General features: G+C 33.0%; 1 protein-coding gene across 1 annotated transcript in view; it reads left to right on the forward strand.

The window, feature by feature from the left end:
* The window catches only part of LOC129611550 (dynein axonemal heavy chain 7-like), a 55,073-nt gene that overhangs the window by 2,135 nt on the left and 25,590 nt on the right, over positions 1 to 27,348 (forward strand). The window contains exon 2 of the mRNA XM_055524749.1: positions 1 to 769. This exon is cut by the window's left edge and continues 18 nt beyond it. Within this exon, the coding sequence (XP_055380724.1) occupies positions 1 to 769 (769 nt within the window). The remainder of the gene's footprint in view (positions 770 to 27,348) is intronic.

Raw genomic sequence — 27,348 nt, forward strand, 5'->3', positions numbered from 1 at the left:
CGACCCATGTATCGATGAAATTGTGTCAGCAACGCTCAAAATACATCGTAGTGCTAAGAGTAACCTACTCCCAACGCCTTGTAAATCCCATTATATATTCAATTTAAGAGATTTTTCTAAGGTAATACAAGGAGTACTTCTTTCAGTACCAGAAGCTACAGAGGATTTAAATTCTATGCGTCGATTATGGGTTCATGAAGTCTTGCGAGTTTACCATGATAGATTAGTTGACGAATTTGACAAAGAATGGTTCTTTTTATTAGTGAAGCAACAAATTATATCAAATATGGATATTAAAGCAGAAATTTTGTTTGAAAGATTTTTAGGAAATAAAATACAATTAGAAAGACAAGATTTGCGGCCTCTTATATTTTGTGATTTCACTAATCCGAAAGCTGACACTAGAAATTATATCGAGGTACAGGACTTAGATGATTTACGAAATGTTGTAGAAACATATTTAGTGGAATTTAACAATATGTCAAAAAAACCAATGCAGTTAGTTCTATTTCGCTTTTCAATTGAGCATCTTGCAAAAATCAGTCGCATAATAAAGCAACCACGAAGTCATGCTTTACTAATAGGAGTTGGTGGATCCGGCAGACAAAGCTTAACAAAACTAGCAGCACACATCTGTGACTATGAACTATTTCAAGTTGAACTTACTCAACAGTATCGTGCAATTGACTGGCAAGACAACATTAAAAATATTTTGCTGAAAATATCATCTACCGACACGCATGGCGTTTTCCTGTTTTCAGATTCTCAAGTAAGTGAAAAAAAAAAAAAATTAAATAATTTTTTCTCTTTTAACTGTCCAGGCTCAACAGCAGATGAAGCAGTTTAGTCCTTCTGTTGACACCCGGTTATCCGGGTTTATCTATTCTAAGCGATGCACCAAATTACGATTAGCAATATGCATTTCATACATTTTATATGCAATTCAACAAGAAAAATTGATTAAAAGCAAATACTCAACAAAAAAATCGTAATAAAAAATAAAAATTTAAATAAAATTAACTATACTGTAAAAAAAACAGGTACATGTGCACCAATAACTAACATCACACTGAAAACTTTAAATTTATCGACAAAAAGCCGTACGTAAATTTGAACGAAAACATTAAATTTAAGGTACAAAAAAGCCCGCACCGTAAATTTAGTTATTCTTTATAAAGAATATCTACTTGATTTTTGTAAATTTTTAAAATGTGGGAGCTTCTTTTAAGTTTTTTAAACTGGAGGTAGTTTCTGTCACACCTCTGGCGCGAATCAATGTTCTAAACGTTATTTTAGGTATAAGAGCGTATACAGGGCGATTCAGTTAAGAGTGCAATATTATATATCAATGTTAAGGGCATTAAAAACGGGTAAAATTTTCGTTTGCTACTAGCTGTCAAAGCTCAACTTAGAACGCCTTCCCAAAAGTCATTCAAACTTTCTGTATTCCTCCTCGAGTTGAGATCTCTTTTTCTTTATGTGCTCCTTCCATCTGAGCTTTGCGTCCAACGTCATTCCCAAATACTTCGGCATGTTTGCGGACGGAATCAAGACGCCATCTGAACCGAAGACGAATTCTCAATTTTCCTATTAGTGAAACTCACGTGTACTGATTTCACCTCGTTAAGTTTAATATTCCACTTTCTAGTCCATTTTGAGATCTCGTTACTTTCCTTTTGTAATTTTTGTGTAGATTCATTTTCATTTCGCCCTATTGCAAAAACTGCTATATCATCAGCAAATGTAGCAAGTATAATATCGGGCCCAATATACTCCCCTGTGGTACCCCCGACCCGATATCCCTAAACGAAGGGTACTCCTCTTCCTCTTTAACTCGAAATACCCTATTAGTCATTTAAGATTCGAGCAGGGTAACAAACTGCCTTGGTAGTAAACGTTTAAGTTTTTTTATTAATCCACAATACCAAACCTTATCTAAGGCGTGGACTACGTCCAAAAATATGATAAAACATACTGTTTTTTCTTCGAATGAATTTTCTATTAGATCAGTTATTCTATGAATCTGATCTGTGGTTGAGTGATTCTGGCGAAAACTAAATTGATGATTCTCTGAAGTCTCCTCAATAATGGCTGAAGTCTCCTCAATAAAAGTTTCTTTAGCAGTTTTGAAATCATCGGCGGCAATGAGATTGATCTATAAGAAGTCGTCCTGTCTACAGGTTACCAGGTTTGTGCAGCATAATCATCTCTGCAACTTTCCAAATGTCAGGCACGTAATTAATCATTATATACGCATTTATTAGGCGCGTAGGCATCGTTATACCCCCTTTGGCTAATTTTTTAAAAATATCACCCGTTATTAGGTCAAATTCCGGGGCATTTTTAGGTTAAAGAGTCCTGATTTCCTCTATAAAATTTCTTTCCTTGACAATTGGAATAGTCACGCTATCCTCAACATCAGAAGATTCCTCATTTTCATACACGCCCTGACTGTCATGCGGACAGAAGCCAAATGGTCCGCAAACACATTTGCCTTGTCTTTGTCAGTTTTTGCCCACATTCCATCTTTGTTTTTAATAGGAGCGAAATGTTTGATAGGTCACTTAATTTTCTTTGTTGATCTCCACAGTGAGTAATAATTAGTTTCCTGTAAAATTTTGAACATAATTGGCAACCGAATCCTCCTTGTATTTTCTAATACAACGTCTTAGTTGCTGCGATTCACGATTATCGGTTTTATGACGATCCGGTTTTATCAGTAGGATCACGAGTTTGCTGCCAAATCTTTCTCGCACGCCTGCTTTGTCTTACTTTTGCTAGTATATGTAGGGGATAGTTAATGCCTCCCCCTCTAATAGCATTAATTTTCGAACTACTTTCGAATTTTAGTACAGTTTTCGGCCTCCTCATCTATGTGCTGGGTCGCTCTTATTCTTTTCCTTAAACCTATTTGTTGTTCAATTTCTAAACGAAATCTTGATCAAGTTCCGTTTGTCAGCGCAGGTTTCGCTCTTCTCATTACAATATTTTCCTTAAGTTCAAGAATAACAACTCCTCAAGTCCTCAAAAGATAAAAAATCTTTTATGATATAGCAGATATAGCATAAAAACTATTTCAATATTAAGATTTTAAGGACCCTAATAAAATGTAAAAAATCAAAAAATTTTCACTAATTTTGATTTTTATTGAATTTAAGCGCTGTAATTATCAACTATTACTAATGCTTGTTCACAATAGTTACTATAAAAAGCAGTTGAAATTTTTATGAACCTTTATATTTGCAAAAAAATAAATTTTTACATTATATCGTAAAAAACCGGAAATGATTTGAGACTACAACCGTGCAAAAGACAGTGTAGATAACTTGTACAAAATGCTGTGTAATTAATATACATGCAAAATGTCGATAGATCGATGACTTTTTCTTTTTTTCAATACATTAAATGTTGCAAGCTTGGCTGCTTATGTAATTCTTTCAGAATCAAATCGTATGAATAAAATAAAAAAAAAAAAAATAGTCACTGTAAATTTCTTCAAAACCTTGCAGAAAAGTTTGCCCTAAGATTATCAAATGTAGCACCAATAGTGAAGTCATTCAAACTCTTATCCCTAGAAATGGAATAACCAGTATGCTGGACTACAAATTGGAAATAATCACACCACAACAATTCATTGCGTTAAATAGTAATGAGGGGGTAAATGGATAGAATGCGTAACATAGTTGATAGTTTCCAGCTATATCAACCCAGGCTCTACTATCTAACGCCTAGTTTTACCTTCACGTGGTACCCCCTGTACGCTGAGTAACCTATACGAAAGGTCAGGTAATCAACCCTGGCGGTGTAGATAGGTCAGCAACAAACAAAACTGGCGGCTTCTGAGAGCGACTTCGACATTTCAATTTAGGGGTCCAGGAGTTAATAATCGGAGCGTCTGACCTAGAATAGGCGGCTCCAAACAGCGTCTGTTCCCTTGTTGGGCGGCTGAGTCAAAAAGAAGAAAACTACCGAAAACCCTTCAGAAGGCAACGGGAAACCACTGAAGTATAATTTCCCGAGAAAAATACAATGTGTGAAACAACAAATGAACGGCCCTCAGTCTCCGGCAAATCGAGGGTGCTAAGAATCCCCGGAGGTAAAACCAAACAACATATAAACATCGCAACATGGAACGTGCAAAGCCTATTTGAAGCTGGTAAATTAGCCAATACAATTAAAGAGATGAAACGTTTAAGCATCAATGTTCTCGGTGTAAGCGAAACATGGTGGCCAGATGTGGGAGAATTTCATTCAGAAGAAACAAAAGTTTATTACTCGGGAAACAAATCGACAAGACACAGGCAAGGTGTAGGAATAATTGTCTCAAAAAATGTAATAAAATCTGTTCAACAATTCATCCCTTTCTCAGATAGGGCGTTCTTACTCAAAATAAATGCTTAACCAATTCCTATAAATATAATTCAGGTCTACGCTCCTACAGCTGACAGCAGCGATAGTGATATCGAAAGTTTCTACAGTGAGATTTCGGAATTATTAAAACTTACCAAGAGACACGAAATGAACATCATCATGGGCGATTTCAATGCAAAAATTGGCACCGGAAAAGTAGAAAATATTGTTGGTCCATTTGCTTTAGGAACCAGAAATGACAGAGGTGAACGTCTTATACAATTCTGTCAAGAAGAAGACTACAAAATAACAAATACCTGGTTCTCTTTACCGCCTAGAAGGTTGTATACGTGGAAATCTCCCCAAGATTTCATTTTAATTAATAGAAGATTTAGTACATCCGTAAAAAGCGTGTCTACTTATCCAGGAGCTGATGTTCCGTCAGACCATAATCTACTTTTGGCTAAGTTCAAAATTAAATTAACCGTAACCAGACCGCAGCAACCGCGGAAAAAACAGCTAGATCTAAATAAACTTCAAAATAGTGAGACAGGAGCACAAACCGCTTTAGAGATAAACGCTCAACTTAGATCTCTCAACGTAGGAAGTACTAACATTGCACTATGGAATCAAACCAAAGAAATTTTAAACAGCACTTCTAAAAGAATACTAGGTTACAAGAATTTCACCCCAAAACAAAAGTGGATGACAGAAGAAATATTTAACTTAATGGAACAAAGGCGAAAATATAGAGGCAAAGATGATGCTACATACAAGCAAATACATCGCTGCATAAGAAGAAAAATAAGACAAGCGAAAAGCGAATGGCTCACTCGAGAGTGCGAAGAACTAGAAAGACTTCAACGCACCCATGATACTTTTGCATTACATAAAAAGATTAAACAAACTGTTCTAGTGAATGAAAATAATAAACTCGTAACTGATCTTAAAGAAAAAGAAACAGTCTGGGAAAAATATATTGAAAACCTCTTCTCAGACGCTACAAGATCGGCGGAAACTTTAATTATTCCGTCATCAGGAATATTATTAACGGGACCACCTATTACTAGAGGTGAAATTCGAAACGCTATTCAGTTGTCAAATAACAGAAAAGCCGTAGGACCTGACGAAATACCAGTAGAAATTTTAAAACTTATTGATGACAACAATCTAGGAGTGCTGGAAAGAATTTTTAATATTATATATGATACCGGGACATTTCCAAAAGATTTCTTACAATCCACATTTATTCCGATACCAAAGAAAAATAGCGCACGTAAATGTGACGAACACAGACTTATAAGTATAATGAGTCATGTTTTAAATATTTTTCTCAAAATCATCCATAGCCGAATATATAAAAAATGTGAAACAAAAATGGGACATGAATAATTCGGTTTCAAAGCCGGCATGGGAACACGGGAGGCATTATTATGTGCCCAGGTGTTGGTTGAAAACTGCCGCGATGTCAAGAAAGATGTCTTTCTATGTTTCATCGACTATGAGAAAGCATTTGATCGAGTCAGACATGACAAATTAGTTGAGGTGTTGTGCAATACAGGAATAGATGAAAAAGATATAAGGTGTATCGTTAATCTATATTGGCATCAAACAGCAACAGTCAAGTCAGGAGATATTAACACGGATGACGTTAAAATCTCAAGAGGTGTGCGTCAAGGATGCGTATTATGTCCGTTATTGTTCAACATATATTCCGAAGCAATTTTTGAAGAAGCCTTAATGAACATAGAAAAAGGAGTTAAAGTAAACGGAAGATATATCAATAATATACGATACGCTGACGACACCACCCTGATAACTGACAGTTTGGAAGACTTGCAACACCTAGTAAATGCGATAAACACACACAGTAAAGTCCTTGGTTTAAAAATGAATATCAACAAAACCAAATACATGATCGTAAGTAGAAGTAACCACCAATACAGTAACGCATCCATCATAATCGACAATTTAGCTATTGAAAGGGTGTCAAGCTTTAAATATCTCGGTTGTTGGCTACACGAAAATTGGACCGCGGATAAGGAAATTAATTGTCGAATACAAATGGCGAGATGCGCGTTTACCAAATATAAAAAGGTTTTCGTCAACAGAGACATCAATATAAATCTGCGAATACGTTTCATGAAATGCTATGTGTGGTCAGTCCTGCTTTATGGTTCTGAAGTATGGTCGTTGAAAACTAAACATATGAACAAGATGGAGGCTTTTGAAATGTGGATCTACAGAAGAATGGAAAAAATATCGTGGACAAAGCACATTTCGTACATATGAATAGAGAACTCTTGATTACAATAAAAAAACGCAAAGCTGCATACTTCGGTCACATAATGCGTGGTTCCAAATATAGTTTGTTGCAACTTGTCATTCAAGGGAAAATCGAAGGCAGGCGTCGTGTTGGTAGGAAACAAATGTCCTGGCTAAGAAATATAAGGCACTGGACTAGTATTCGTACAATAGGAGAATTGGTTCATATAGCAACAAATAGAGAGGAATACGCAGAAATCGTTAACAGTATTCAATAAAAACAAGCAATAGTAACAGCAAAGAAAATCAAGATCAACAAAATTGCACGACAAATAAAATAAACATTGCGCAACAAATAAGATTAACATCAAAACATTGCACAACAAATAAAATTAACATCAAAATTTGCACAAAAAACATTGTATTACGCAACATTCATAAGACAAACGAGAAAAAAAATAGAGTTGACCTTGTCAACTCTGTGATACCCGTACGAATTTGTTATCCTATGTGCGAATAACTAATGTGCCATAACTAACTATGGGGCAGACTATGACTTTAAGTTGCCGTATTACCATATTAATTTATGCAAAATTTTAGTACTATGTGTTATTCAAAATACTGGTTGTGCCAAACTACTATTGATGTTGTATGGCAGCTACCAGAAAGAGCCAAGAAATTTTAGCGAATTTTATCAAGCACATCGGCCCTACTAATATACTCACTTGTGTGAAATCTCAATATCACAGCTTTTATAGTTTCTCAGATATAGTCAAATAACTTTTGAAGTTGTATGGCAGGTACCAGAAGGAGCCAAGTAATTTCAACGACTTTTATGAGACACATTGGCCCTACTAATATATTCGTTTGTGTGAAATTTCAATACCATAGCTTTAATAGTTTCTGAAATATAGTCAAATAGCTTTTGAAGTTGTATGGCAGGTACCAGAAGGAGCCAAGTAATTTCAATGACTTTTACCAGACACATCGGCCCTACTAATATATTCACTTGTTTTAAATCTCAATATCACAGCTTTTATAGTTTCTGAGATATAGCCAAATAACTTTTGAAGTTGTATGGCAGGTACCAGAAGGAGCCAAGTAATTTCAACGACTTTTATGGGGCATATTGGCCCTACTAATATATTCGTTTGTGTGAAATTTCAATACCATAACTTTTATAGTTTCTGAGATATAGCCAAATAAATTTTGAAGTTGTATGGCAGCTACCCGAACCGGTACCCCGATCATGTCCAATTTAAATAGGGTTCTGGTACTTACTAGAACAAATCATTTGTGAAAATTTGGTGAACTTAGCTCAATTAGTTTTTGAGTTATCGTTGGGACGGACGGACGGACAGACAAAGCTAAATCAACTCAGAATTTGACGCTGATCAAAAACATACACTTGAGTCTATATCTAACACCGTTATTTCTTAGCGTTACAAACGGTAAGGCAAATTTAGTATACCCTTCGAACATACGTTCGTACGGGTATAATTTGAACATACGTTCGTACGGGTATAAAAAGAAAAAAAGTTTTTAAGTCGGATAAAACATCTTAAGACTGCATCTGTACTTAAAAACACATCCTCAGGTCGTTTGAAAACACACAGGTAAATAACAGACACATATTATTTTAAGAAGCAGAACGACATTTATTTAATCTTTTTTTACAATATTAAGAAATTCGAAAGATGTGCAACATGCCGAAATGAAAACATAAAAGAATTTGTTGTTATTGAAGCTGTTCAGCTTCTGTTCAGCTCCCTAATTTTGTTTACTTACGACGAACTTACGCAAATTCAAAATGGGGATCCTGGTCAATAGGAGATTTCGGTAAGTTTTACTCTGTTTTTAAAAATAGACAAAACTTTTAAAAGGATTTTAACCTTTAACCGACGAGGTGGTAGTAAATTCTACACCATCGCTTTTGATTTTGTAGTTCCTCCCTTATATTGCTCTCTCACACTTTAATATTCTCTATACCTTCATTCTGTTGCATGCTCTCTTACTGTTCATTTTGTTATCGTGCGTAACACTCATACGGCGAAATTAGGAGAGAGGTGCAAAATTTACTACCAGGTCGGCGTTTATGAGGTTTTTTCAAAGAAAATATTTTACTACCACATCTAAGTTAAGGTACTTCATGGAAAAAAAAATACTACACCTCTACATTATCGTTAATTTTCAATAGAAAAATTTTTACACCACGTCTATATTTAAGTTACCATAAATCAGGCGCTAAAAATTTCGATTGTTATAATATTACCAAACAATTTTTTAGAATACAGCACAGTATGGACAATTCAGAAATAGAAAGAGTTTTGGAGGACGATGAAAATTATGACGACGAAGATGATGTAAGTGAAGTAGATGATGACATTATCGATCCAAACTTTTGTCTAGAAACTCTTAGCGACGTCAATTCAGAAATAAGCGAAATGGAAAGTGATGAAGAAACTGTCGAAGAAATACATATACAACACACTTTAAATGACGAAGTAAACGAAGAAGAAATGCAACTTAATACTTCCGCACCTTCTTATTACTACGGAAAAAACCGTTTCAAATGGGCTATGCAAGAACCAACCCAATGTAGCAGAACTCTTGTACATAATATTGTTAGACTACCAACTTCAATGGGCTTAACAAATAATCCGGATGAACCACAAAATGCGTTTTATCAATATAGGGCAAAAATATTTGATGATACTATAGAAGATTTAATTATAGAATATACGAATAGAAAACTTCAAATTAAATTTAACTCAACAAAAAGTGTAGAAGCTGCAGCTTTAGAAAAAATTGAATTTCGAGCTTTTTTAGGTTTATTAATTTACTCTTCAATTTTTAAGTCTAACAGAGAATCAATAGACCTCATCTTTGCAACAGACGGAACGGGTCGAGAAATTTTTAGAGCTGTCATGTCGAAAAATAGATTTGTGATCATACTTTCATGTTTGCGTTTTGATGATTTTTCTAATCGAAAACAAAAATTACCAAATGATCCTAGCTGCTATTTCAGAAATATTCAATAAAATAATAGAAAACTGTAAAAATAGTTATTCCATGGGGACTCATGCTTGTGTTGACGATATGATAGTGCCATTTCGCGGAAGATGCAAGTTTAAAGTTTATATGCCGCAAAAACCGGCAAAATACGGCATAAAAATTATGGCTTTAACCGATGCTCGTACCAATTATTTAGCCAATGCTTATATTTATCATGGAAAAAATTCTGATGAAATAAGTCTTAGCAGAGAAGAACAAAAACTTGCAGTACCAACTCAAGCTGTATTAAGATTATGTAAGCAAACTGAAGGAAGTAACCGCAACATTACTGCTGACAATTGGTTTTCTTCCATACAATTAGTACAGCAATTAAGGCAACGTGGACTTACTTATTTGGGTACATTGGGAAAAAATAAAAAAGAAATTCCTCCAGACTTTTTACCAAATAAGTCTCACGAAATTTAGTCGTGAAACACCTACAGAGGAGGGAGCACAATGAAAGAATAAACCGCGAGTCACGTATCACTATAGGCAGAATACTTGATTCAGATTCTCTTCCTGCACCTTCTAAGGAAAAACCCGTTACGTCAAGCAAATTATGTTATATTTGTCCATCTAAATTAAAAAGGAAAACTACACATATTTGTTTAATTTGCGAAAAGCCAATGTGCATGGGTTGCAGTAAACGCATGTGTATTAACTGCACAAATGTCGATATTAATGAATAATATTTTACACGAAAAGACTGCTCGCAAGTTATATTGAAATGTTTTTACTTTTTTTTTAAACTTTGTATATCCGGCTGTGAAAAAATGCCTGTTGACTTTTTGTTGTATTAATTTTTTATTTCGTTTTGAATAATACAAAATACATGTAAAAAAAATAAAAAAGCTTTTGAAATAAAACACCAATTTTTGGAAAAAAATAATTTTTTTTTCTTTTTTTCTTTCTAGAATGTGTTTAGAAATATTAAAATTAAATTTTTTTCAGTATTTGGGTAATATAAATTTAATATATTAATATATTTGAATCTTACAAAATAAGGTGTAAAAATTACTACCACTTCGACGAATATGTTAAAAACTTTCACCTTGTAGGGTTAAAGGTTAAACGAAAGGACGTGAAAATTAAAGAAAAAAACTTTTAAGTATAAAAAAAATACTTAATTAATTTAAAATTAAAAAAATTGTACTTTTATTTTTTGTTTTTGATCGGTATGCCTAATCAAGATGTTATTCATGAACCCCATTTTTTGAAGAAATGTACTGCAAATGTAATCTTCGAACCTATTCGAAGCCAATAACAATCATTAGCTTTAAATCCGGGTCAAATAAACTGTTCATCTTCAAATAGAAACAACTTTAAGGATAATACAGCTTAATCTGACGTACCTATAAAGAAAACGGTAATTCAGTCAGCTAAATTGTTCGTAGACTAAATGACTGCTATTGAAAAAGAAAACGTATGTTTAGAACTTAATAATTTTGTTTTCGAATTTGGTCGGCCTAGTTGATATGAATTACCCTCAAGCTCAAGGACAAAAATATTTAAAACAAATATTAAAATTAAGTAAATTAATAAATTATTATATATATATAAAGTCAAAAAGAAGAAAACTACCGAAAACCCTTCAGAAGGCAACGGGAAACCACTGAAGTATAATTTCCCGAGAAAAATACAATGTGTGAAACAACAAATGAACGGCCCTCAGTCTCCGGCAAATCGAGGGTGCTAAGAATCCCCGGAGGTAAAACCAAACAACATATAAACATCGCAACATGGAACGTGCAAAGCCTATTTGAAGCTGGTAAATTAGCCAATACAATTAAAGAGATGAAACGTTTAAGCATCAATGTTCTCGGTGTAAGCGAAACATGGTGGCCAGATGTGGGAGAATTTCATTCAGAAGAAACAAAAGTTTATTACTCGGGAAACAAATCGACAAGACACAGGCAAGGTGTAGGAATAATTGTCTCAAAAAATGTAATAAAATCTGTTCAACAATTCATCCCTTTCTCAGATAGGGCGTTCTTACTCAAAATAAATGCTAAACCAATTCCTATAAATATAATTCAGGTCTACGCTCCTACAGCTGACAGCAGCGATAGTGATATCGAAAGTTTCTACAGTGAGATTTCGGAATTATTAAAACTTACCAAGAGACACGAAATGAACATCATCATGGGCGATTTCAATGCAAAAATTGGCACCGGAAAAGTAGAAAATGTTGTTGGTCCATTTGCTTTAGGAACCAGAAATGACAGAGGTGAACGTCTTATACAATTCTGTCAAGAAGAAGACTACAAAATAACAAATACCTGGTTCTCTTTACCGCCTAGAAGGTTGTATACGTGGAAATCTCCCCAAGATTTCATTTTAATTAATAGAAGATTTAGTACATCCGTAAAAAGCGTGTCTACTTATCCAGGAGCTGATGTTCCGTCAGACCATAATCTACTTTTGGCTAAGTTCAAAATTAAATTAACCGTAACCAGACCGCAGCAACCGCGGAAAAAACAGCTAGATCTAAATAAACTTCAAAATAGTGAGACAGGAGCACAAACCGCTTTAGAGATAAACGCTCAACTTAGATCTCTCAACGTAGGAAGTACTAACATTGCACTATGGAATCAAACCAAAGAAATTTTAAACAGCACTTCTAAAAGAATACTAGGTTACAAGAATTTCACCCCAAAACAAAAGTGGATGACAGAAGAAATATTTAACTTAATGGAACAAAGGCGAAAATATAGAGGCAAAAATGATGCTACATACAAGCAAATACATCGCTGCATAAGAAGAAAAATAAGACAAGCGAAAAGCGAATGGCTCACTCGAGAGTGCGAAGAACTAGAAAGACTTCAACGCACCCATGATACTTTTGCATTACATAAAAAGATTAAACAAACTGTTCTAGTGAATGAAAATAATAAACTCGTAACTGATCTTAAAGAAAAAGAAACAGTCTGGGAAAAATATATTGAAAACCTCTTCTCAGACGCTACAAGATCGGCGGAAACTTTAATTATTCCGTCATCAGGAATATTATTAACGGGACCACCTATTACTAGAGGTGAAATTCGAAACGCTATTCAGTTGTCAAATAACAGAAAAACCGTAGGACCTGACGAAATACCAGTAGAAATTTTAAAACTTATTGATGACAACAATCTAGGAGTGCTGGAAAGAATTTTTAATATTATATATGATACCGGGACATTTCCAAAAGATTTCTTACAATCCACATTTATTCCGATACCAAAGAAAAATAGCGCACGTAAATGTGACGAACACAGACTTATAAGTATAATGAGTCATGTTTTAAATATTTTTCTCAAAATCATCCATAGCCGAATATATAAAAAATGTGAAACAAAAATGGGACATGAATAATTCGGTTTCAAAGCCGGCATGGGAACACGGGAGGCATTATTATGTGCCCAGGTGTTGGTTGAAAACTGCCGCGATGTCAAGAAAGATGTCTTTCTATGTTTCATCGACTATGAGAAAGCATTTGATCGAGTCAGACATGACAAATTAGTTGAGGTGTTGTGCAATACAGGAATAGATGAAAAAGATATAAGGTGTATCGTTAATCTATATTGGCATCAAACAGCAACAGTCAAGTCAGGAGATATTAACACGGATGACGTTAAAATCTCAAGAGGTGTGCGTCAAGGATGCGTATTATGTCCGTTATTGTTCAACATATATTCCGAAGCAATTTTTGAAGAAGCCTTAATGAACATAGAAAAAGGAGTTAAAGTAAACGGAAGATATATCAATAATATACGATACGCTGACGACACCACCCTGATAACTGACAGTTTGGAAGACTTGCAACACCTAGTAAATGCGATAAACACACACAGTAAAGTCCTTGGTTTAAAAATGAATATCAACAAAACCAAATACATGATCGTAAGTAGAAGTAACCACCAATACAGTAACGCATCCATCATAATCGACAATTTAGCTATTGAAAGGGTGTCAAGCTTTAAATATCTCGGTTGTTGGCTACACGAAAATTGGACCGCGGATAAGGAAATTAATTGTCGAATACAAATGGCGAGATGCGCGTTTACCAAATATAAAAAGGTTTTCGTCAACAGAGACATCAACATAAATCTGCGAATACGTTTCATGAAATGCTATGTGTGGTCAGTCCTGCTTTATGGTTCTGAAGTATGGTCGTTGAAAACTAAACATATGAACAAGTTGGAGGCTTTTGAAATGTGGATCTACAGAAGAATGGAAAAAATATCGTGGACAAAGCACATTTCGTACATATGAATAGAGAACTCTTGATTACAATAAAAAAACGCAAAGCTGCATACTTCGGTCACATAATGCGTGGTTCCAAATATAGTTTGTTGCAACTTGTCATTCAAGGGAAAATCGAAGGCAGGCGTCGTGTTGGTAGGAAACAAATGTCCTGGCTAAGAAATATAAGGCACTGGACTAGTATTCGTACAATAGGAGAATTGGTTCATATAGCAACAAATAGAGAGGAATACGCAGAAATCGTTAACAGTATTCAATAAAAACAAGCAATAGTAACAGCAAAGAAAATCAAGATCAACAAAATTGCACGACAAATAAAATAAACATTGCGCAACAAATAAGATTAACATCAAAACATTGCACAACAAATAAAATTAACATCAAAATTTGCACAAAAAACATTGTATTACGCAACATTCATAAGACAAACGAGAAAAAAAATAGAGTTGACCTTGTCAACTCTGTGATACCCGTACGAATTTGTTATCCTATGTGCGAATAACTAATGTGCCATAACTAACTATGGGGCAGACTATGACTTTAAGTTGCCGTATTACCATATTAATTTATGCAAAATTTTAGTACTATGTGTTATTCAAAATACTGGTTGTGCCAAACTACTATTGATGTTGTATGGCAGCTACCAGAAAGAGCCAAGAAATTTTAGCGAATTTTATCAAGCACATCGGCCCTACTAATATACTCACTTGTGTGAAATCTCAATATCACAGCTTTTATAGTTTCTCAGATATAGTCAAATAACTTTTGAAGTTGTATGGCAGGTACCAGAAGGAGCCAAGTAATTTCAACGACTTTTATGAGACACATTGGCCCTACTAATATATTCGTTTGTGTGAAATTTCAATACCATAGCTTTAATAGTTTCTGAAATATAGTCAAATAGCTTTTGAAGTTGTATGGCAGGTACCAGAAGGAGCCAAGTAATTTCAATGACTTTTACCAGACACATCGGCCCTACTAATATATTCACTTGTGTTAAATCTCAATATCACAGCTTTTATAGTTTCTGAGATATAGCCAAATAACTTTTGAAGTTGTATGGCAGGTACCAGAAGGAGCCAAGTAATTTCAACGACTTTTATGGGGCATATTGGCCCTACTAATATATTCGTTTGTGTGAAATTTCAATACCATAACTTTTATAGTTTCTGAGATATAGCCAAATAAATTTTGAAGTTGTATGGCAGCTACCCGAACCGGTACCCCGATCATGTCCAATTTAAATAGGGTTCTGGCACTTACTACAACAAATCATTTGTGAAAATTTGGTGAACTTAGCTCAATTAGTTTTTGAGTTATCGTTGGGACGGACGGACGGACAGACAAAGCTAAATCAACTCAGAATTTGACGCTGATCAAAAACATACACTTGAGTCTATATCTAACACCGTTATTTCTTAGCGTTACAAACGGTAAGGCAAATTTAGTATACCCTTCGAACATACGTTCGTACGGGTATAATTTGAACATACGTTCGTACGGGTATAAAAAGAAAAAAAGTTTTTAAGTCGGATAAAACATCTTAAGACTGCATCTGTACTTAAAAACACATCCTCAGGTCGTTTGAAAACACACAGGTAAATAACAGACACATATTATTTTAAGAAGCAGAACGACATTTATTTAATCTTTTTTTACAATATTAAGAAATTCGAAAGATGTGCAACATGCCGAAATGAAAACATAAAAGAATTTGTTGTTATTGAAGCTGTTCAGCTTCTGTTCAGCTCCCTAATTTTGTTTACTTACGACGAACTTACGCAAATTCAAAATGGGGATCCTGGTCAATAGGAGATTTCGGTAAGTTTTACTCTGTTTTTAAAAATAGACAAAACTTTTAAAAGGATTTTAACCTTTAACCGACGAGGTGGTAGTAAATTCTACACCATCGCTTTTGATTTTGTAGTTCCTCCCTTATATTGCTCTCTCACACTTTAATATTCTCTATACCTTCATTCTGTTGCATGCTCTCTTACTGTTCATTTTGTTATCGTGCGTAACACTCATACGGCGAAATTAGGAGAGAGGTGCAAAATTTACTACCAGGTCGGCGTTTATGAGGTTTTTTCAAAGAAAATATTTTACTACCACATCTAAGTTAAGGTACTTCATGGAAAAAAAAATACTACACCTCTACATTATCGTTAATTTTCAATAGAAAAATTTTTACACCACGTCTATATTTAAGTTACCATAAATCAGGCGCTAAAAATTTCGATTGTTATAATATTACCAAACAATTTTTTAGAATACAGCACAGTATGGACAATTCAGAAATAGAAAGAGTTTTGGAGGACGATGAAAATTATGACGACGAAGATGATGTAAGTGAAGTAGATGATGACATTATCGATCCAAACTTTTGTCTAGAAACTCTTAGCGACGTCAATTCAGAAATAAGCGAAATGGAAAGTGATGAAGAAACTGTCGAAGAAATACATATACAACACACTTTAAATGACGAAGTAAACGAAGAAGAAATGCAACTTAATACTTCCGCACCTTCTTATTACTACGGAAAAAACCGTTTCAAATGGGCTATGCAAGAACCAACCCAATGTAGCAGAACTCTTGTACATAATATTGTTAGACTACCAACTTCAATGGGCTTAACAAATAATCCGGATGAACCACAAAATGCGTTTTATCAATATAGGGCAAAAATATTTGATGATACTATAGAAGATTTAATTATAGAATATATGAATAGAAAACTTCAAATTAAATTTAACTCAAGAAAAAGTGTAGAAGCTGCAGTTTTAGATAAAATTGAATTTCGAGCTTTTTTAGGTTTATTAATTTACTCTTCAATTTTTAAGTCTAACAGAGAATCAATAGACCTCATCTTTGCAACAGACGGAACGGGTCGAGAAATTTTTAGAGCTGTCATGTCGAAAAATAGATTTGTGATCATACTTTCATGTTTGCGTTTTGATGATTTTTCTAATCGAAAACAAAAATTACCAAATGATCCTAGCTGCTATTTCAGAAATATTCAATAAAATAATAGAAAACTGTAAAAATAGTTATTCCATGAGGACTCATGCTTGTGTTGACGATATGATAGTGCCATTTCGCGGAAGATGCAAGTTTAAAGTTTATATGCCGCAAAAACCGGCAAAATACGGCATAAAAATTATGGCTTTAACCGATGCTCGTACCAATTATTTAGCCAATGCTTATATTTATCATGGAAAAAATTCTGATGAAATAAGTCTTAGCAGAGAAGAACAAAAACTTGCAGTACCAACTCAAGCTGTATTAAGATTATGTAAGCAAACTGAAGGAAGTAACCGCAACATTACTGCTGACAATTGGTTTTCTTCCATACAATTAGTACAGCAATTAAGGCAACGTGGACTTACTTATTTGGGTACATTGGGAAAAAATAAAAAAGAAATTCCTCCAGACTTTTTACCAAATAAGTCTCACGAAATTTAGTCGTGAAACACCTACAGAGGAGGGAGCACAATGAAAGAAAAAACCGCGAGTCACGTATCACTATAGGCAGAATACTTGATTCAGATTCTCTTCCTGCACCTTCTAAGGAAAAACCCGTTACGTCAAGCAAATTATGTTATATTTGTCCATCTAAATTAAAAAGGAAAACTACACATATTTGTTTAATTTGCGAAAAGCCAATGTGCATGGGTTGCAGTAAACGCATGTGTATTAACTGCACAAATGTCGATATTAATGAATAATATTTTACACGAAAAGACTGCTCGCAAGTTATATTGAAATGTTTTTACTTTTTTTTTAAACTTTGTATATCCGGCTGTGAAAAAATGCCTGTTGACTTTTTGTTGTATTAATTTTTTATTTCGTTTTGAATAATACAAAATACATGTAAAAAAAATAAAAAAGCTTTTGAAATAAAACACCAATTTTTGGAAAAAAATAATTTTTTTTTCTTTTTTTCTTTCTAGAATGTGTTTAGAAATATTAAAATTAAATTTTTTTCAGTATTTGGGTAATATAAATTTAATATATTAATATATTTGAATCTTACAAAATAAGGTGTAAAAATTACTACCACTTCGACGAATATGTTAAAAACTTTCACCTTGTAGGGTTAAAGGTTAAACGAAAGGACGTGAAAATTAAAGAAAAAAACTTTTAAGTATAAAAATAATACTTAATTAATTTAAAATTAAAAAAATTGTACTTTTATTTTTTGTTTTTGATCGGTATGCCTAATCAAGATGTTATTCATGAACCCCATTTTTTGAAGAAATGTACTGCAAATGTAATCTTCGAACCTATTCGAAGCCAATAACAATCATTAGCTTTAAATCCGGGTCAAATAAACTGTTCATCTTCAAATAGAAACAACTTTAAGGATAATACAGCTTAATCTGACGTACCTATAAAGAAAACGGTAATTCAGTCAGCTAAATTGTTCGTAGACTAAATGACTGCTATTGAAAAAGAAAACGTATGTTTAGAACTTAATAATTTTGTTTTCGAATTTGGTCGGCCTAGTTGATATGAATTACCCTCAAGCTCAAGGACAAAAATATTTAAAACAAATATTAAAATTAAGTAAATTAATAAATTATTATATATATATAGCTACTTCTCAGGTGGTAAAAAGTACGGGTACTTCTAGAAGGGCTAGAGACATGGGAGGAAAGGCATTAGATAGAGTTTAGCCTCTAGGGTCTCAGAAAAATCTGATATTAAAAAAAAACAAAACTTTTAAGTATAAAAATAATACTTAATTAGTTAAAAATTAAAAAAATTGTACTTCTATTTTTTGTTTTTGATCGGTATGCCTAATCAAGATGTTATTCATGAACCCCATTTTTTGAAGAAACGTACTGCAAATGTAATCTTCGAACCTATTCGAAGCCAATAACAATCATTAGCTTTAAATCCGGGTCAAATAAACTGTTCATCTTCAAATAGAAACAACTTTAAGGATAATACAGCTTAATCTGACGTACCTATAAAGAAAACGGTAATTCAGTCAGCTAAATTGTTCGTAGACTAAATGACTGCTATTGAAAAAGAAAACGTATGTTTAGAACTTAATAATTTTGTTTTCGAATTTGGTCGGCCTAGTTGATATGTATTACCCTCAAGCTCAAGGACAAAAATATTTAAAACAAATATTAAAATTAAGTAAATTAATAAATTATTATATATATATAGCTACTTCTCAGGTGGTAAAAAGTACGGGTACTTCTAGAAGGGCTAGAGACATTGGACAAAAGACATTCGATTGAGTTTTGCCTCTAGGGTCCCAGAAAAAGCAAGAATTCCACCCGTCCTTCCCCTTCACCCCCTCCCAAGATGTTTTGTAACCGTTTTTTACAAAATGGTACTACATCCTGTAGGGGTAATTTTTTACTTACTTTTGGAAGTATTAATATTGTATAAAAATTCATTTTTGGAAGTGTGAGTTATAACAAAAAGTGAAAACTTTCTTAAGAAAATTGTAATGTTTTAATAAAATCTACATTGTTTTATAATAAGTGTGTACATATGCATTTAGTTATGCATTCTTTTCGGGATCTCTTGCAATATGTATTAGAAAGCAAAACATAAGTTTACATTAAACTCCTTGACAATATATTTTTAGGGTAAAATTTTATAAGAAAATGTTATTATATTGCATTAAACTTTTTACAAGTAGGGTATTTTCAAAAAAAATATTTAGAACAGAAACTCGCTGATATTGATTTGGTAAGGGTGAAGGTTTTTTAATTTCATTTTAAAAAAAATAAAATTATCCATAAAAAAAGTTCATCTGGCAAATCGCATTTTTCAGGGTTCGAACCTGAGACTTTTCGCATAGAAATCGTACATATTACCCTATATACGTCAGTATTGGTGTTAACTCATTCTACAGTCACGCGTTTTAGTCGCATGTATTATAAACTCCAAATACATACGTGCATGAATAAATTGTAGTAGCAACTTAATTCATGCGTATACAATAATTTATGGCTTAAAGTGTTTATTGTAAAAGGTATTTTACGATTTTATGCGACATAACTCAAAGTGAAGTTTTAAAATAAATTACTCAAAAGGTATTAGATTTCAAAGGAACTAATTATTTGTTTAATTATGCATTTTTGGGTAATTATTTTTCAGAACTTTTTTATTTTAAGTTTTAAGTTTTATCTTATTATTTATCAGGAAAAAACATATCTATATGTATATTACGGGTGTGTTTTTGAAGAAATAAAATATACTTAAAATATCTCAGCCACAGAATGGAACACAATTTCAAAACTACGGGCATAATACTTGCAAGGCTTGCAATGCAAGCACACACGACTAGTTTTATAAATAATGAAAAGATTTTTTTAATTTGGCTTTATTTTTGAGTTAACGTAGTAAATTTAGGAAATCTAGCAAACGTAGTAAATGGAATTCACGGCGCACGTCGTAATTGCTACAATTGCTATAGTATTTTAATTTTACACAGGAAAACACAGGATACTGTACACAATTTTTTTTCTCGTTTTATCGTCACTTTACCAAAAGCGAATGAATGTTTGAAAGGCAATATATGTTTGTCCCTCTGTTTGTAGCATAAGAAATAGATGTCTGAGATATAAGCATGTGTATTATGTTTTTGTTAATTCTAGCCCGAACTGACTATAAATGTCGCTCCAATTGTCAGTTTTTTTATCTGGCGACCCTAGTCATAGGTCATTGAGCAAGACCAACCACATTTTTATAAATTGCTTATAGCAGTTATGGGAAGAAGTCTATTTATTTTACATCCATTGACAATTGCTTATGTCACATTCGGATAGTTCTAATACAATTTCTAAAATAATTAAGTCATTTTCATTAATTAATCTTAGAAACTATAGTGTATAGACTCATCTCAATTTGCATAAATGAGTTTTGGCAATGATTTTTATAGATTCTTTTGATTTGTATGTGTTTACGTATGGAAGTTTTTCTTGATGGTAATTTGGTCTGGAAAAAAGTATCGTAGATCATTTAGTAAGATGATTTTCGTAAAAGTAGAAATTTTTTGGGGAAAAAAAACAAAAAAAAAATTGAAAAAAATATATTACAATAAAAACTCTATAATAAAATAAAATTTAAAATGAAATTAAAGTAAGATTAAAAATTTTTTTAAACAAAATTTTTTTTTGAATATTGACAATTTGTTTATGTCACATTCGGATAATTCTAGAAACAAAAAAAAAAAGAAAAAATATGTATTTTTTTAAAAGAAATAAAATTACAAAATAATATGGAACAAAAGAAAAAGGATTTTTTTTTTGTAATAATTTAGAAGACAAAAAAAAATGAAGTACAAAAAAGAAAAATTACAGTGATGTAAATTTAATTTAGTAAAGAGCAAAGTAAAAAAAATCTGATGTGGTCAGCATATAACCGACCGCAATGTGTACTGTCTAGTTAAGTGAAAGTGTTACAAAATATTATAAAAATGTCTGTTAAATATTTCTTTCCAATGTTTAGGACATTAGTAAGCTTATAGTTAACATACCTGGAAAAATGTAAATTTGACCCTTAGCAGATTTTCGCTTTGTGCTACCCGAATTCCCTGAAATGCTCGCCAGTTAGTTTCGGTAACAACCAAAACTCAAATATCAAATTTTAAGAAACTTCATCAATTCGTTCCGTAGATATTGTAGAAAATGTAAAATCGGTGCGCAGATCACTTACCGAGCCCTGATCATTCTAAAAAATTTATAGTTGCATTCTTTTAATACGGAGAATGTAAGTATTAAATTTCAATGAAATCGGTTGATTATCTCTTTATATACCCAAAAATGTATATTTGGCACGTAGTAAACGTCCAGTTGCTGATGCCTGATGCCAAAAATTAGTAGGTTACGAGGACGGTCGAGTGAGGCTTATATATGAAATTTCAAGTAAATCTGTTGAGTATTTTCTTAGCAATGATCAAAAATATAAAACAAGCCCGCTAAAAAGTACAGTTCCCGAAGTCTGACATATCCCAAAATTTGATCAATCTGTCGAAATAAACTTACACATAAAATTGCATCAAAACACACACCCCTGTGCACACACAGACCGACGGGTTGCTAAAAATAGTTTTTATACACTTCCGTTCTATGGATAAGTACGTTCCCACCGAAAACTCGATATGAAAAATATGTTGCCTTCACATAACCTACCTATTGTATTTACAATACGGTCGGTAAAAAGTATAAAAGAATAAATGCAATATTTATATATAATACCATATATTTAAATATAATTAATCAAAATTTTGTTTTTAAATTTTTTTTTTTTTTTTTTTTTTTTTTTTTTTTTTGAGGACGGGTGAAAAATCTCGAAAGCCACTGCCAGACGAAAAGTAGTGTGGAACTTTAATCCACTAAAAAACACCCTCCTCAAAATAAACTATAAAACTAGTCGGAACGACTAACAATTAATTTTGCTTTAACTTTTTTGATTATTTACAAGCCTTTGATCTGGCACAATAGTGTACTAAGTACTCATTCTTCCAGATAAAAAACTTTAAACTAACTCGAGAGGTCTCGTACGTTAAAGTCTCCTAACAAAGTTTTGATTGTCAACCAATCGAGCCGCCTCGATGTTGACGTGATTGGATAAACGCATTTTATGATTGGCTGCTTGCTTTTTAATTTCGTCTGTGACACTTAGGATCGTGAGATCCCTGTGTATATCAGCATTACGGACATACCAAGGGGCGTTTACAATGTCCCGTAATACCCTATTTTGAAATCTTTGTATAGATTGGATATGAGTCTGCGCAGCGCAGCCCCATAACTGAATACCGTAAGCCCAGACAGGCTTAAATATTTGATTATATATCAAAACTTTGTTGTATATCGTCAATTTGGAACGCCTCCCCAAAAGCCATTGGAACTTTCTGTATTCCTCCTCTAGTTGAGATCTCTTTTTCTTTATGTGCTCCTTCCATCTGAGCTTCGCGTCCAACGTCATTCCCAAATACTTCGCCGTGTTTGCGGTCGGAATCAAGACGCCATTTATTTGAACCGAAAATGAATTGTCAATTTTCCTATTAGTGAAATTTACATGTACTGATTTCACCTCGCTAAGTTTTATATTCCACTTTCTAGTCCGTTTTGAGATCTCATCACTGGCCCTTTACAATTTTTGTGTAGAATCATTTTCATTTCGTCCAATTGCGATAACTGCTGTATCATCAGCAAATGTAGCTGTTGTCACTTCTTCCGATTCAGGAATATCACACGTGTATAGTAAGTATAATATCGGGCCCAATATACTCCCCTGCGGTACCCCCGACTTGATATCCCTAAGCGAAGAGTACTCCTCTTCCTGTTTAACTCGAAATACCCTATTAGTCAGGTAAGATTCGAGCAGGTCAACATCCTGCCTTGGTAGTAATCTCCTAAGTTTTTTTATTAATCCACAATGCCAAACCTTATCGAAGGCCTGGGCTACGTCCAAAAATATGATAGAACATACTGCTTTTTCTTCCAGTGAATTCTCTATTAGGTCAGTTATTCTATGAATCTGATCTATGGTTGAGTGGTTGCGGCGAAAACCAAATTGGTGATTCGGGATTAACCTTTTACTTTCAATTATAGGCTGGAGTCTTCTCAATAAAAGTTTCTCTAGTAGTTTTGAAATCATTGGCAACAAAGAGATTGGTCTATAATTTTTGTGTTTGAGTGCATTCTTTAAATATGTATAAGAAAATATGTAGAAAAAAAGAACCAACTTTTAAATATTAAAATTTATATATAATAAATAAGTAAAAATAATAAAGTTGGGTCAAACCAATGGTTTGTATTGTGGCACTTTTCCCTTCAACAAGTGAAAATTCTGCTTTTAAGTACAGTATATATATACCTATGACACTATTAAAATTATTTTCATTGATATACACAACTATTTCTAGGATTGCATATATTAAAGATGACCGATTTATGCAGTCTTTGAAATAAACCAAAAATTAATATAAAGTGTGATTAACATAATACTCGATTTTAAGGGTTAATTGTATGAGTTAAAAATAATAATTATATTTTTTAATATCATGGAATTTACCGTTAACTTTTTGCGCTTATAGAAATTTCAAAAATATTGCGGGAAATATAAGGTATCAAAAATTCAAATTTTACAAATTTCAAGAGACGATAACTTGAGAGGTAGTGGACATGGAAAAAAAATTTCTTCTAACGAAATGAAGCATTTATTAGTGTTTAAAAGCCCCTAAAATTTCAACCTTCTACAGGCTGAAAAAAAACAATATCAAAAATTTTGAAAAAACGGACAAAATTTTAAAAGAAAATTAAATGGAACCTGGAACTTTCAAGTAAACTTTATTTTGCGAAACAACATAAAATTTTCTCATGTTTGCAGGGGAGCACACCCCTCTATAGGGAATACGTGAGATTTGCATACCTTCAATATCTTTTACGATATAACGATCATTGTCTAAAACTTTTTCTATTTCGTAGGGACCGCGAAATTTTGCAAATAGTTTTTTATTGGCACCTGGTAGTGCACTGTTATTTTTTAACAAAACGTAATCACTCTTTTTATAGATACACGGTTTCTTATGTAGTTCATCGTAATATTTTTTGTTATAATCCTAATTTGATTTAATATTAATTTCAGCCTGTTTACGTAAATTCAAAATATGTGTCGTGCCTTCCTGATTTACTTGATTTTTTATAAATTCAGCCACCCTATCATAAACTTTGCCCTTTTGATTCACACCGAACAATAACAAACTTGGTGAAAATCCCGTACTACGATTAATAATATTATTAATAGCAAATTCCACCCTCGTTAAATATTGATCCCAATTTGTAGTAGAATCAGCCTCAACCTCTTTTGACACCATAGGTATAAGTATACGGTTGACTCGTTCAACTTGTCCGTTTGCCTGAGGTGTCATTGTCGCAATTTTTATATGTTGTATTTATATGGTTATATGTTGTATTTTATATGTTTTATTATTCTCCACCATAAAATCTGAAAACTCTTTCGAAGTGAAACAAGTCCCACGGTCTGATATCATCCTGTTCGGCCTACTATAACTATCGAAATAAAATTTTAAACATTTAATTGCATCTGCACTATCGATACTTTTAACAGGAAAAAGTCTAACAAATTTAGTGGAAGAATCAATAATAACAAAAACATATTTTCTTCGAGATGTGGAACTAGCCAAAGGACCCAAATGGTCAATATGAAAGGTGTCAAAAGAAAAATTTCCTTGAATATGAAGCGTACCTCCTTTTTGCCCGAGTTTGGAGAGAAATAAGCACATTTAAGACAATACTTTATATAGTCTCCAATTTTATTTTTCATGTTGGGGAACCAGTATGTTTGTCTTAATTGTTCATAGCATTGACCAACGCTAAGATATCACATAGCCTCATGATTTGTCTGAATTACACGACTTTCCATAACTTTTGGCACATAAAATTTTATTCCATTAGCACATTTTCTGTATATTAATCCGTCTAGCATTTCAAATAAAGAACTTTCATTTTTCTCTGAATCTAAAGCCACTGCAGCAATATCTGGATCCTGCCTCTGAGACGCGGCCAACACATATTCAAAAGACTCGTCCTCCACACACAAAACATTTATTGCCCTGCTTAACGCATCAGCATGAGCCATTCTTTCCCCACCTCGATGTTCAATTACGTAATCGAAATTTTGTAGTTCCAGAGCCCAACGCGATATACGACGATTTATATGTTTCTGATTTAAAGTAAAGGCCAAAGACTGACAATCAGTAATAATTTTAAATCTAATACCAACTAAATATATTTGAAACCTACGCAACGCATAAATTATTGCTAATGTCTCAAGTTCGTAACTGTGATAGTTCTTCTCAGCCTCTGAAGTCCTTTTTGAAAAATAGGACACAGGATGGAATTTACCATCCCCATGTTTTTGCATGTCACCGTACCCTACATCATCGCAATGAAATTGTGTCTCAGACAAAGGACTTTAAATAGAAAGCACAAGCGAATCCAATAATTTGTTTTTCAATGATTCAAAACATTCAAATTCAGACGGATCAAAAATAAATTTACATTCTTTCTTAATCAAATCGTATAAAGGTTTTGCCACTTTGGCAAAATCTTGTATAAATTTGCTAAAATAAGCACAAAGACCCAAAAAACTCTGCAAAGATCTTATACAAGTGGGTGTAGGAAATTCTTTTATCCCTTTTAAATTATCGTCATTTGGTAGAATACCATTATAAGTAATTTTATAACCCAAGTAAACAATTTGTTCCATTAAAAAAGAGCATTTATCGAGCCTAATTTGCAAAGAGTTTTCTTTTATAATATCAACAACATTAATTAAAACTTCAAAATGTTCGTCTAAAGTCTTCGTAGCAATCATTTAATCGGCAATGTAACTTAATACCTTACCAGTTGAAAATAATCTTTTCTGCTTGTGGCAATGTTTGTGTATTTCAAGTTGCTAAACTTAAATCATAATCCGTTGTACTATTCCTGACCATTATTCCCTTACTTTCATTGTCTATGTTACTTATCCGAGGCATCTGCAATGAATTCGTAACTGTTGCTCTTTTTGAAGGGGTTCGTTAAATCACTGCCAACCCCCAATTAGGAGGGCCGAAGCACTTGCGATTTTAGTGTAAAAAAGTACCCGATAATATTATTTTATCTTCCAGCGTGAGGTAGCACAAGCATTTGGTTAGCAATTAAACAATTGCAGCGCTGGGTCAGCGATCGGTCAGCACCTACCCTGTTTATCTTCACCCAGACCGGGCCAATTTCTTTTTAAATTATGTCTTATATTTCATTCAATAGAATTCACAAATTCCCGCGCTCTTTGGGCAATATAGCAACTTATATTTCTGTTAATTGAATATTATATGAAGAAACTATTTTTAAGTTAAGTTAAACTTAAAAATAATTTAGAATTTTATTTATACTTATTCGTCACATTACAAAATTTATTGTTGTAGTTATTTGTAATATTTTAAAACACTAAAATTTTGATTACAGTTTAATATTTTATTTATTGGTTGATTCAAGTAACTCGTAGATAGCAAGAATTCTTTGATCTTCTTTTCAAAGCCTCTTATATTAGGTAAATTTTTCTTCCTCACAGCTACCTGATTATATAATCACGACCCCTTAACAGAAATTCTTTGAATGAATAATAAAGTACGTGTCCTCCCAATGCGTAAATTATTTATAAATCAAGCGTTAAACTCATGATTGAATCCTGCAAAAGAAGTGATATTTCTGTACCTATTGTTATTTTAAATTTTGTACATTATATACCCAAAATTTTTTGAAGATGGTCTATTTAAAAGTAAAAAACGGTTTACAGAATATAAGTTATAGGTGTATAATAAATGTATTGTACCACAGGTACATCACTATAAGACAAATTCGAATAAAGGAAAGCGCAACACATATTAATTTAAAC

This window comes from Condylostylus longicornis, unplaced genomic scaffold (genome assembly GCF_029603195.1).
Source record: "Condylostylus longicornis isolate FDR11 unplaced genomic scaffold, ASM2960319v2 ptg000052l, whole genome shotgun sequence".
Taxonomy (NCBI): domain Eukaryota; kingdom Metazoa; phylum Arthropoda; class Insecta; order Diptera; family Dolichopodidae; genus Condylostylus; species Condylostylus longicornis.